At 41.2% G+C, this 13,084-nt stretch overlaps 1 protein-coding gene across 3 annotated transcripts in view; it reads left to right on the top strand.

The window, feature by feature from the left end:
• Positions 1 to 13,084, top strand: part of chd4a (chromodomain helicase DNA binding protein 4a) — a 27,545-nt gene extending 14,461 nt beyond the window's left edge. For all 3 annotated transcript variants that reach the window (XM_077507980.1, XM_077507982.1, XM_077507981.1), the window contains 25 exons: positions 617 to 754; positions 829 to 950; positions 1,034 to 1,207; positions 2,257 to 2,398; positions 2,472 to 2,603; positions 2,785 to 2,902; positions 3,012 to 3,136; positions 4,310 to 4,402; positions 4,480 to 4,618; positions 4,710 to 4,879; positions 5,938 to 6,115; positions 6,239 to 6,328; positions 6,519 to 6,610; positions 7,407 to 7,540; positions 7,628 to 7,772; positions 7,848 to 7,998; positions 8,115 to 8,221; positions 8,313 to 8,529; positions 9,387 to 9,437; positions 9,521 to 9,682; positions 9,754 to 9,862; positions 9,957 to 10,089; positions 11,083 to 11,278; positions 12,482 to 12,657; positions 12,754 to 13,084. In XM_077507980.1, the coding sequence (XP_077364106.1) occupies positions 617 to 754; positions 829 to 950; positions 1,034 to 1,207; positions 2,257 to 2,398; positions 2,472 to 2,603; positions 2,785 to 2,902; positions 3,012 to 3,136; positions 4,310 to 4,402; positions 4,480 to 4,618; positions 4,710 to 4,879; positions 5,938 to 6,115; positions 6,239 to 6,328; positions 6,519 to 6,610; positions 7,407 to 7,540; positions 7,628 to 7,772; positions 7,848 to 7,998; positions 8,115 to 8,221; positions 8,313 to 8,529; positions 9,387 to 9,437; positions 9,521 to 9,682; positions 9,754 to 9,862; positions 9,957 to 10,089; positions 11,083 to 11,278; positions 12,482 to 12,657; positions 12,754 to 12,768 (3,309 nt within the window). In that variant the 3' untranslated portion in view covers positions 12,769 to 13,084. The remainder of the gene's footprint in view (positions 1 to 616; positions 755 to 828; positions 951 to 1,033; positions 1,208 to 2,256; positions 2,399 to 2,471; positions 2,604 to 2,784; positions 2,903 to 3,011; positions 3,137 to 4,309; positions 4,403 to 4,479; positions 4,619 to 4,709; positions 4,880 to 5,937; positions 6,116 to 6,238; positions 6,329 to 6,518; positions 6,611 to 7,406; positions 7,541 to 7,627; positions 7,773 to 7,847; positions 7,999 to 8,114; positions 8,222 to 8,312; positions 8,530 to 9,386; positions 9,438 to 9,520; positions 9,683 to 9,753; positions 9,863 to 9,956; positions 10,090 to 11,082; positions 11,279 to 12,481; positions 12,658 to 12,753) is intronic.

Raw genomic sequence — 13,084 nt, 5'->3', positions numbered from 1 at the left:
TTCTGATAAGTACGTGTACTTCTTCCTACTCCTTGAACGTGTAAATTATGGAATTTATTGTTGACATTTTTTTCCTTTCTTCCTTTAAATTTTTATTTGATTTCAACTTGTATTTTTTACACTTGTAATGTTTGTTTATATGTTCAAAACCAATAAACCAAACAAATCTTAGCGTGTACATGTACAAGTTTACTGATTAGTATTTTCTAAATTCAAGTTTTAAAAATCGCAATAATCGACTTATTTATTCGTATCAAATTAATCGGCATCAAAACCTGATCTATGATTCGTGATACAATATTGTACAGAAAAAAACTCATACTTAAAAAAAAAAAAAAATCCACAATGGGGTGCTACAACTGCACAAATGGAAACCAACCTGACTTTTTTTTTTTTTTTTTTTTTTTTAAACATTTGTGCTGGTTTTAATATCATGACATGACAACGATGATATATTGTGGCAGTTTTAATATCACGATATCACGATATTGCCGGTATTGTTACATCCCTACTATACACACCCAAGCAAAGACTAAATACAACTAGTGATTGCTTAATAATTGGTGCTATAGCTGGGTCATGTTTTTGTTACATTTTTTTTCCTTCCCCAAAACAGAAAGACTCGTCCATCAAGTTCCACGTCCTTCTGACGTCGTATGAGCTGATCACCATCGACATGGCCATCCTGGGCTCCATTGACTGGGCCTGTTTGGTGGTGGACGAGGCCCACAGGCTGAAGAACAACCAGTCCAAGGTACGGACGCGACGCGACACGACGTCATCTGGTCACAAACCGCCATTTAATTAACCTGCTGTGCTTTCCCGCAGTTTTTCCGCGTTTTGAACAACTACCCCCTGCAACACAAGCTGCTGCTCACCGGAACGCCGCTGCAAAACAACCTGGAGGAGCTTTTCCACCTGCTCAACTTCCTCACGCCCGAGAGGTTCAGGTAAGCGCGCCCGACTCGCTCTTGTCTCCCCCGCCGCTTCTTTGTCGCGCTGCGACTGACGTAAAGGGATTTTGCATGGGCAGCAACCTGGAGGGCTTCCTGGAGGAGTTTGCCGACATCGCCAAAGAGGACCAGATCAAGAAGCTGCACGACATGCTGGGGCCGCACATGCTCAGGAGGCTCAAGGCCGACGTCTTCAAGCACATGCCCTCCAAGACGGAGCTCATCCTGCGGGTGGAGCTCAGCCCACAACAGAAGTCAGTCACGCCAATCATCCACCAAAACAATGTTTTAAATGTCACAAAAAGGATCTACGTTGAAATATTGATGATCCCCTTTGGAGGTACTTGGCCTGATTAGTTGAAAGCTATTTTCAGAGTAAAGCCGTTATTCTGTTGTATGAATGGCAATAAACATCCTTATTGTACTTTTTGCCATCATGAGGGAGAGCGTGCAATGGCTCACTGTCACTATATGTGGCTGGCATAGATGGATGACGAAAAGTGCATTATTCGAAGTAAACCAATCAGTTGTGGAAATGGATCATTTCTTGCAATGGATCAAGAAAATAACGGTCACATTTTTCCACTTGTTCCATGATTATTTTTTGGTCAATTTATTTTATTTATTTATATTTTGTGTTTTTAATTTAGTCATCCATTTTTTTTTCCCCCAAAAGCTTAGTAAAATTTTAGTTTATTTATTTATTTATTTATTTTTCAGTCAGCCGATACATTTTCAAATTTGCTTTTAAAAATGTAACTATTGTTCACAATCACCAGATTAATGTAACAAATAAGTTTCATTATTTGTAGTAAATAATTCTTCCCCGTCCCCATTTTTCTTTTTTTAAAATTTTGTTTTCCCCAAAAATTTTAAATTCGAAACTGATGAAAAGGTGAATTTCAGCATAATGATAAGTTTAATAAAATGTCAAATACAAATGAATGTTAAAGAGATACTTGACTCATTGAGCCATTTTCAGCGGCAAAAAGTTAATATTTTATCCAGAATGAATTTGGTAACTTCAGTATTTTTCATGTATTTTTAATACATTCTGGACAAAACATTCACTTTTTACTGCTGAAAATATCTCAATGAGTCAAATATCTTAAATTATTATCTTAAAAGAAAAAAAAATCCCTTTAAATATGTCAAAATTATTTTAAGAAAAGCAGGCGTTTTTATTAAATAATAAATTGCACTAGTACATTTGAATGTTTTATTTGAACAAATACAGTGCGTCATTTGCAGTAAATGAGTTTTCCAAGCCTTTAAAACATTTCAATGTGTGTTGTATCCACAGGAAGTACTACAAGTTCATCCTGACCAGGAACTTTGAAGCTCTCAACACCAAAGGAGGCGGCAACCAGGTTTCACTGCTAAACGTGGTCATGGACCTGAAGAAGTGCTGCAACCACCCCTTCCTCTTCCCCGGCGCCGCAATGGTACGTGTCCAGGGTCCAGGGCAAGAGTGATCTCTGATTGAGTGGTTAACGTTGGTGGCCTTTTTGTAAACAGGAAGCTCCCAAGTTGCCCAACGGGATGTACGACGGCAGCTCGCTCATCAAGGCGGCCGGCAAGCTGATGCTGCTGCAGAAGATGATGAGGAAGCTGAAGGATGGAGGACACAGAGTGCTCATCTTCTCTCAGGTGAGACGTCGGTCGGTCGGTTGCGCGGCAGCCAGGAAACCGACAGAACTTTTCGATTGGTACTGTGGGACGGATGATTTCATCTGGCCTTCTGATTGGCGGTCACTTCTGTGCCGTTGTAGCGGCATTCGCACAAATTCATTCAAAGCATCTGCTTCCTGTGTTTTTTGTTTCCCTTCAGATGACCAAGATGTTGGACCTCTTAGAGGACTTCCTGGAGAACGAGGGCTACAAGTATGAGCGTATCGACGGCAGCATCACGGGAGGGATGAGACAGGAAGCCATCGACCGCTTCAACGGTAGGAAGCGTCACCTGATTTTCTTTCTTTTTTCTTTTTTTTTAAATTTCCCCTCAACCTTGTATCGACTGGACCCTTGTGATCGACGCCATGTTGTTGGACTGCGCAGCTCCCGGCGCTCCGCAGTTTGCCTTCCTGCTGTCCACGAGGGCCGGAGGGCTGGGCATCAATCTGGCCACCGCCGACACAGTCATCATCTACGACTCGGACTGGAATCCTCACAATGACATCCAAGTACGGCAAAATCCAGAAAAAATTTGGCTTCTTATCAGTCCTCACTTCCTGTTTTAGCTCATTTGGTAGGGTTCACTTCCTGTTTGTTTGTTTTCGTGTTAATCTTATCCGCCATTTTTAAATGTCGTCTCAGTTTTAGTCCAGTTTCAATCACGCTTGTTAGTTTTTAATCATAGGAAGTCAACCTAATCCCGTTTTTATTTAGTCTATTTTTAGTTAACTATAAATCGAGCATTTTAGTCCAAGAACACATAACTTTATTCGTCTAGTTTTAGTCTACAAAAACTGTCAACATTTTAGCCTAGTTTTAGTCAGGACAATTATTTTACCCTTGTATATTTTTTTTGTCAGTAGATTATGTTGAAAATTTCTGATCTCAAAGTATTTCACATACAATTTTCTCTAATCTTTTTGATGGGGGAAAAACAACTTGACACACAATTACAGTTTTCAACAAGTGGCTGGCTACTATGTCTCCATCCTGACAAATATAAACATTAACTTGCACATACAAACAGCTGCACTTATACGCGCATTGATATGCCAATAGTATCGTATTTAGCTAAGCTAACATTTTTACAAATATATAAATCAGCACAAAAGCTTACGCGTGCATTTTTAATTGCACTCGATTGTCTACATTTGTACTGACTTATTCCTGATTTATTTAAATATTGTTGCTGTACTTTTTTATGCATCCTTTTTTTAATACACCAGTGATTCACACCTTTTTTCAGGTTAATTCCAAATTTACACTTATAATTTAAACACACATTTGTTTAATATTTATTATTTAGAATTTTTTTAATAGACCCCTTAAATCATAGTCACTATCTCTGATTTCAAACCGCTTCTGAATATTGTGTGCAAAGTAGGTTGTTGTGTACCTTGTACGTTATTTGAGCTATTTTAAACTCAATTAGATCATAAAATTTCCTTGTGTTTTAATTTAACAATGAATTTGTTGGTTCTGTATATTTGTGTTCAGATAATAATTATAATTAATAATTTCTTCTTCTTTCTTTAAATTTTTATTTGCTATCTGTTTATGTTTATATGTTATGTTTATATGTTCAATAAACAAACTTCATTCCTGTGAAACCTTTCTAGTTTTGTCTTGTGTATTTCCTGTGATTCCTTCTTAATTTGAGCTTTGTCTTGGTGCGATTGCAGGCTTTCAGCAGAGCTCATCGAATCGGCCAGAACAAAAAAGTGATGATCTACCGTTTTGTCACCAAGGCCTCGGTGGAGGAGAGAATCACGCAGGTAAGGACGAACACGCGCCTTCCCGTCACGTCGGGCCCGTCGGCTCAAGACTCTTGCCTCCTCCCTTTTCCTGCCAGGTGGCCAAGAAGAAAATGATGCTCACCCACCTGGTCGTCCGACCCGGCCTCGGCTCCAAGACGGGCTCCATGTCCAAGCAGGAGCTGGACGACATTCTCAAGTTCGGAACAGAGGAGCTCTTCAAAGACGAGGGCGAGGGTGCGATTCCACAGAAGAAAAAAATCAAAACACCATTGCTGAGCCAGCAAATAGCTTAATTTTGTGCGTGCGCATGCTTGCCTGTTTTCAGGTGAGAACAAGGAGGAGGACAGCAGCGTCATCCACTACGACGACAAGGCCATCGACCGGCTGCTGGACAGAAACCAGGACGCCACAGATGACACGGAGCTGCAGAGCATGAACGAGTACCTCAGCTCCTTCAAGGTGGCGCAGTATGTGGTTAAAGACGAGGATGAGGAGGTGAGTGAGCAACGCAAGTAGTGGTGGGAACCTCACGATACCTTATGTGATACAAGGCTCACGATAACGATCATCTCACCATATGTTAATACCGCGATTATTGATATATTGGTGAGGTAATAAATCCACGATAATATACGATAAAACGACTCAAGACATAAATTGTTTTTTCAATGACAAAATAGTTTATTTTTGGAACATCACTGAAACACAATATTAAAACTGTTTTTCTTCTTCACAGTGAGTACTTTTTTTTTTTTTTTTTTAACAAATGCAATTATCTTAACAGAGAAAACTTTCTGTGAACAAATTTGTCTTAAACATCATTGTCCTACATGTCGCACAGTCAATAGTTTAATTTTATAAACTAACATATTTTTTTTTGTGTAACATTGCAAAAGTAAATAAAATTACTTAAATATGAACTCCAATTTATTCCTCAGACGTGTGCTTCAAAAAGTCAAATCATATAATATGTTTTAAAAAGTTAAAATTGAAGACATAATACACATTTTTCATAGAAACTCTACAAAACGGAGTCTGTTCCTGGACAGGTAAACGTCACAAGTCAAAATGCGCTGATGAGTCTTCTTCTCCTGAAGCCTCGGGTCATAAATACACGATAAAACGAAACATAAAATAATAATATAAACTAAATAAATAAAAATAAAAGAAATAAGTAATAAATATAATATAAATAAATATAATATATAATTTAATAATAATAATAATAACAATAATAATAATCGAGTCTTCTTCTCGTGACGACTTGTCCATTTCCCCGCCACTCTTATGAGGCGATCCCCCTTGTGGCCTACCAAGTAATTGCTCAATAAGCCATGAATAATGGAGCCGTTATAGGAGCTGTATATTAACTACAAATATCACGATACTTGCGTAGGCGTATGAATCTATCATGAGACAAAGTATTGCGATAACGATATATCATCACACTCATAGACACAAGTGTTATTGTTACGTGTAGTTTTTTCTTTTTTGAGCACCATACGGTGTAGAAAGAGAGCGCCGATAAGCTGAGTCCATTTACCCCACCCTAGGAGGAGGAGGTTCAGCGTGAGATCATCAAGCAGGAGGAGAGTGTGGACCCAGACTACTGGGAGAAGTTGCTGCGCCATCATTATGAGCAGCAGCAGGAGGACTTGGCCCGCAACCTGGGCAAAGGCAAGCGCATCCGCAAGCAGGTCAACTACAACGACGGCTCGCAGGAGGACAGAGGTGATTACGCCGACGTCCGCCGCCTTCTTCATACGTCCCGACAACCGCCCGTTTAAAACGCATTCTTCTTCTTTCTTTCTTTGTTTTTTTTTTTGTTTTTTTTTTTAAATTGTGCTTCCTCAGCCGATTGGCAGGACGACCAGTCTGACGGCCAGTCAGATTACTCGGTGGCGTCCGAGGAGGGAGACGAGGACTTTGACGAGCGATCGGAAGGTAAGAATGGGCTCCACGTGTCCGCAATGTACATGATCATAGATCAGACGCAGACACGCACGTAATGCAAATGAAATGCATGCAACACGCTTTTTCTTTCCTTTTACATCTGCTCAGCCAGAAAGATACGTTTTTACAATTTGTATACACATGTTGTGTTTCATCTTGTCCATCCATCTGTCACATGCAGCCAATTCACGCAGACCTAGCAGGAAGGGCCTGAGGAATGAAAAAGACAAGCCGCTACCCCCCCTGCTGGCCAGGGTGGGAGGCAACATTGAGGTGAGCGGCCTCCTTGCTTGCTAGCTGTCTCGCTGTACCTTGTAATGTTATTTCATGCATTATGTAATTTTTCCACCAAAAATCTGCATCGGCCTCAAAAAAAAAAAATTAATTAAAAAAAATAATAATAATTCAGTCGCCCCCTTCTCAGGGTTTTTCCTGGCTCAAATTGAGGCAGAGGTAGTATCATCCTGACTATGATGGGTGACTACAGATAGCAGGTATTGGTGCCAACACCAGTCCTATTCTAAGGTATCGTTTATCTGCATTCATGGAAATGAACTTTAAGCGTCTGACCTAGGGTACCTCACGATACGATACGATGTAATACAAGGCTCACGATAATGATTATCTCACGATATGACGATACCACGATTATTGATATATTGCTCAGGTCATAAATCCACGATAAAATTAATCATACAATAATAATATAAACAAAATAAGTAATAATAAAGAAATAATAATAAATAGGAATTAAATAAATAAAAAAATATAAATAAATATAATAGAAATACTTGATATAAGAAAATATAATAAAATACTTAATAATAACAATAAGAATAAGAATAAAAACTAAGCTCATGAGTCATCTTCGCATGAGTGGCCCGCCAAGCAATTGCTCCAGAAGTAATCAACAATGGAGTCGTTCTAGTGGCTGTATATTCACTACGAATATTGTGATACTTGCGTAGGCGTATCGATAATATATCAGGGGACAAAGTATCACGATTTATCACGATGTCGATATATCGTCACACTCCTAGTCTGACCGGCAAGTTGAAATGTGGCACAGGTGCTGGGCTTCAACTCGCGGCAGAGGAAGGCCTTCCTGAACGCCGTCATGCGTTACGGCATGCCACCCCAGGACGCCTTTACCACGCAGTGGCTGGTCCGAGACCTGCGAGGGAAATCTGAGAAAGAGTTCAAGTCAGTCTGCTCAGCCGTGCGCTGTCAAAATTCAAGTCTAGGAGATGCAAATATTTTATTTATTTCCCTTTTATTTTCTGTTCTCAGGGCGTACGTGTCTCTTTTCATGCGGCACCTCTGCGAGCCCGGCGCCGATGGCGCCGAGACCTTCGCGGACGGCGTCCCCAGGGAAGGCTTGTCGCGGCAACACGTGCTAACCCGCATCGGCGTCATGTCTCTCATCCGCAAGAAGGTAACGCGCGCGGGTCTCCGCGGCCGTCCGTGTTTGCTGGCGCTCGTCCAACACGTGTGGTCGTGTCGTCGGCAGGTTCAGGAGTTCGAGCACGTCAACGGCCAGTGGTCGCTGCCGTGGATGGCCGAGCTGGAGGAGAACAAGCGGGCGGCTCAGCCCGACTCGCCGGGGAAAACGCCGTCCACGGGAACGCCCGCCGACACGCAGCCCAACACGCCCGCTCCAGGTGACGCACGCCAATTTGACATTTTTTTTTTTTTTTTTTTTTTAAAGATACCAATCAATACTTTTCGAGCGTTTCAATCAAACGTGTTTCTGCCACCGCCTTTTCCCCTCTTTCAGTTGAGGAGTCAAAAAGTGACGAGACCGTCAGGGACGGAGACAAAGACGTGAAAAAAGATGGCGAGGTGGACAAGAATGGCAAAGAGGCCACCAAAAACGCCAGCGAGGTGATGGCACGCAATCGTTGAGAACGACAAAATCAGCCAGATGGCAAAAAAAGTCCTCAAAGTGTTCACTTGAGTCTTCGTCCTTCCGCAGGTCATCTCCATCCCTGACGACGACGACAACAAAAGTCCCGCGGTGGAAGAGAAGAAGGCTGACGAGCCCATGGAAACGGACAAAGCGACCAATGGGGAAGCCGACGGCGCAAAAGACGCCGACAAGAAGAGTCCCGAAGGCCGAGACGACTCGGTCTCGCCTTCCGAGGCCAAAAGCGACGGCGCTGAGTCCAAAAGTCAAGACTGTGACGCAAAAGGTAAAAAAAAATAAAAAAAAAAGATCATGTTTTTCCCAACAATCCAAATCTGAACTTGATTCATCGCACTCGCTTGTACGCTGAAACCTAAACAAACATATTTTCGTCAAAACACATTTTTTACCGGACAAAAATTTGACTAGATTAAAACACTTACTAATAAACAATAACTGGGACTAAAAGCAGTATGCATTTTTGTCGACGAATGACTACGAGACGAAAATGTGCTTCACTTAAAAACTGGACTAAATTCTATGGACATTTAAACAAAGACGAGACGAAAATGGTATAATCTTGTAAAATCCTGTCACTGACACTGTCATGTGACACACCCCCTTTCAAATCTGCAGCTAGCAAGTGCAACATGTATAAACATGCGGCAGACAGGAGGTATAGGTAAAATAAAAAAAATATATAGTTATGTAACATTAACTCAACGGCTATAACGTTGACGTTCCAACAGTGCTAATCCGACTGCTAACTAACTAATGCTGACTCATTTACTAGCGCGTAGCAAGGAGCCATAGTAGCCACTGTCATTGTGTGCTAAAGTTGTTTTTCATCAAAAAGAGGAAAGTTTTATGTGAAATACTTTTAGATCCGAAATGTTCATTATCTGCTGACAAAAAATCTGCAGGGGTAAAATGAATGTCTTGACTAAAATTGGTAGTTTTTGTTGACTAAAGTTAGACAAAATTATGTTTTCTTAGACTAAAATGCTAGATTTGTAGTTAAATAAAACTGGGGTGAGGTTGACAAACTATGATTATCTAAAAACTAACAAGCGTGATTGAAACTGGCCTAAAACCGAGACGAAAATTAAAAATGTCTAATAACTTTTCTTGTCGTTTTCCCAGAAGACAAATCTGAGAAGATGGACACGACTCCGCCCGCTGACGACACGAAAGGTAGCAACGTCTCCTCATTGGCTGTCGGTGCGATGATGTCATCTCTCTTCGGGCATGTGAACGTCTCCTCCTCCTCCCATCAGCGGCCGTCAAAGACGAGAAGGATGCTCCCAAAGGCGAGGAGACCGCCAAACTGCAGAACGGAGACAGCAGCAAGGACGCCGCCGCCGTCGCCGCCGCCATGGAGGAGAAGAAGAAGGCCAAGACTCGCTTCATGTTCAACATCGCCGACGGCGGATTCACGGGTACGCACACGCGCGCACGTTGAAGGGCGACGATGTCATTCCTTCAACGCCGTTCGCTCTCGTCTGTTCAGAACTTCACTCGCTGTGGCAGAACGAAGAACGCGCCGCCACCGTCACCAGGAAGACCAACGAGATTTGGCACCGTCGCCATGACTACTGGCTGCTGGCCGGAATCATCCAGTATCCTTTTCCCCCTCCCCCGTGTGTCGTCTAACGATCGTCATCTATTTGAATTGTTGTCAATGTTGCCGTCGTCGACCTTGACGAGCCTCAGACACGGCTACGCTCGCTGGCAGGACATCCAGAATGACGTCAAGTTCGCCATCCTCAACGAACCTTTCAAAGGCGAGATGAACCGCGGCAACTTCCTGGAAATCAAGAACAAGTTTCTGGCCAGGAGGTTTAAGGTAAGCCACGCCCACCACATCCCACTTTCACAACTGATATGACAAAAAATAAAAAATAAAAAATGCAGACGACACCAACAATTACAAAAGGCACATTTTAAAAAGTATATTGAGTGATTCAAAAAGCACATTGAATTGTTCTGCCTGTCATGACACGTTGCGTGTTTATTATGAAATATACAAGCATTTAAAATGAAAAACATTTCTCACCAAACGTTTCTCACCAGGTCAGTTTAACAAATGAGATGCGTTTTCTTGCATATATTGATATGACATTCCACCATGTGTTGGCACAATTTGAAATAATAATTTTCCATTTTTTCCCACAATATTTGCACTTTATTTTCCAGTCATAATTAAAAAAAAATAAAATAAAAATTAGATGAAGTTACTGATTTATTTTTTTTAAACGTTGTTCCACTGAAATATAAAATATGTTTTTATTAAACTAAAAAAAATATATGTATTGTTCACCAGGTTAATTGAACAGGTTTTTTCCCCTCTATTTTGCTCAGCTTGTTGTGACTTTGGGATGACCAGATAACACACCTATCTTTGTACATGAACTCTTTTGCTGCCAAAACCGGTTAATAACGATTAAGAAAATCACAGCGTATGGCCACCATAAACGGTAATTGACGTCTATGGCCAGCAGATGACAACATTGCATCTCTTTTCAAATGGTGATTACTCAAGAAGGGAATAAGGTAGAAACATACTTTTTTTTTTTTCTAATGAAAGAATGGAACGCCATCTTTCATATGGTACCACCCACCATGTTTATGTATTAATAGCGCATAATATTCTGTTTGCCTTGAAATATGAGTGAAAATGCTCGAAATCAGCTTGCACTCTCTGGGTTGTTTTTCTTGGCAGTAAAAGATTAAAAATAAATAAAAAAATGTTGGATTTGTATTCCTTGGAAGAATTGGCAAATATTTGCCGGCACTTGTTCCACCTTGAGAGACCAACAAGTTTTGTGTCCCGCCGCAGCTCCTGGAGCAGGCGCTGGTGATCGAAGAGCAGCTGCGGCGCGCCGCCTACCTCAACATGTCGGAGGACCCGTCGCACCCGTCCATGGCGCTCAACACGCGCTTCAGCGAGGTGGAGTGTCTGGCCGAGTCGCACCAGCACCTCAGCAAGGAGTCCATGGCGGGCAACAAGCCGGCCAACGCCGTCCTGCACAAAGGTTGGTCACTCGCTCGCGAGGGGGCGCACTATGTCACCCACGGCATCATGGGATATATTTCCTTTCATTGTGATGTGTTCACTTTGCAAGGTGCAATGAACCAAACCACTAGTTTTGGCTAAATGAAACTCTTCAATTCACTCAACATACTTCCTTGGTGGCAGCAAAGCACTTTTTTTGTCTAAATGGAACCTCTCAACTCACTTCAGCGTAGTTCATTTGACAAAAATGGCAACCATGTGCTATTTTGTTGAAATGAAGCGCCTCAGTTCACTGCAACGTAGCTCCTTGAAAATTGCGGCAAAGCACTTGTTTTGTCTAAATGATGCTCCTTGATTGGTTTCAGCATTTGCTCGTGACATATATTTGTCTCTATTCACTTTGTTGTCAAACATGGTTGCCTGGCAACAAGATTGCTGCAGTGCACGTTTTTTCGTCGAGATGAATCTGTTCCTTGACACAGAGATGCCACAAGGTGGCATCAAAATGCTACTTTTTGTTCACTTTCGTGGCACCAAAATGACAATTTTTTTTTTAATGGAAAAAATACAAATCACGATTATTCAAACAGTTATTTTTTTGGTACAAAAAAAGAACATGTTTAAGCATTTAAAAATATTAAGACAAAAAAAAAAAAAAAAAATTGAAACAGTGTTAATGTATTTCCTTTTGGACCAAACAGAATTTATAATAATTGATTTATGATTATATATATTTATTTATGTTGGCAAAAACTTGAAGTCAGAATGCAGCTTGTGTACTGAAATTAACAAAATGTATTAAATTAGCTATTTTACAATTTATAAAAAGTGCAAATGTTTTTTTTTTTTTACAATTTTTACAATTATTTTTTTACAATTATAATTTTGTAATTATGGCGTGTAATTTAAATTTCATTGAATTTTGATTAATTACATTGATTTATTTATTCACTTGCCTTTTTCTTCATATTTTACTGATGAAGTAAAATATATATTCACTTAAAATGTTTGCTTTGTTCTTTTATCCTATTCTTTACTGAACGACCGATTTTTCTGTTTCAGGTACAGCACTTTGTATACAACAACGCTTGTTTAAAAGTGCTTTATTAATAAAGTTGAGTTGAGCCCTAACCATACCGGTTATCAAAAATAACCAAATGAGTAAACAGAAATGGCGTGCACTCACTTGTAGCTGATGTCATTATTATTATTATTATTTCAGTGTTGAAGCAGTTGGAGGAGCTGCTGAGCGACATGAAGGCGGACGTGACGCGGCTACCGGCGACCATCGCCCGCATCCCGCCGGTGGCCGTGCGTCTGCAGATGTCCGAGCGGAACATCCTCAGCCGCCTGGCCAGCCGGGGGCCCGACACGCACACGCCGGCGCAGACGCAGCAGGTATGCGGCGGGAAATGGAAGCGGGGGTGCTCGCCAAATGAGCGGCCATTTAACCGTTGTTTTACTTCTTCGTGTCCGTCCGTCCATCCGTCTCAGATGTCTCAGCAATGACGGATGACGCTCAGCTCTTTACCTCGAACCGCCCCCCAACCTACATTCCTGATTGGTGACGGAGGCGAGCTTGAAGCCACGCCCAGCTCTCCGAGCCCCGCCCCCAACAGACAGACACACAGACTTTGAGTTTCCCGGAGCACGGGCAGACAGACTTCCTTCCCGACTCCGCTTTTGAGGCTGTGGACACAAAAGCAATTTTATTATTTTTTTTCCTCAATTTTTTTTTTTTCAACTTCTGTATTAATATTATTGATATAATGTTATTATGATGGTTTTTTTGGGACCTAAATAAAAAAACTGAAAAAAAACAACA

Source organism: Festucalex cinctus, chromosome 19 (genome assembly GCF_051991245.1).
Source record: "Festucalex cinctus isolate MCC-2025b chromosome 19, RoL_Fcin_1.0, whole genome shotgun sequence".
Classification (NCBI taxonomy): domain Eukaryota; kingdom Metazoa; phylum Chordata; class Actinopteri; order Syngnathiformes; family Syngnathidae; genus Festucalex; species Festucalex cinctus.
Note: the sequence above shows the minus strand (reverse complement) of the source record. Positions and strands in the feature narration are given on the sequence as shown.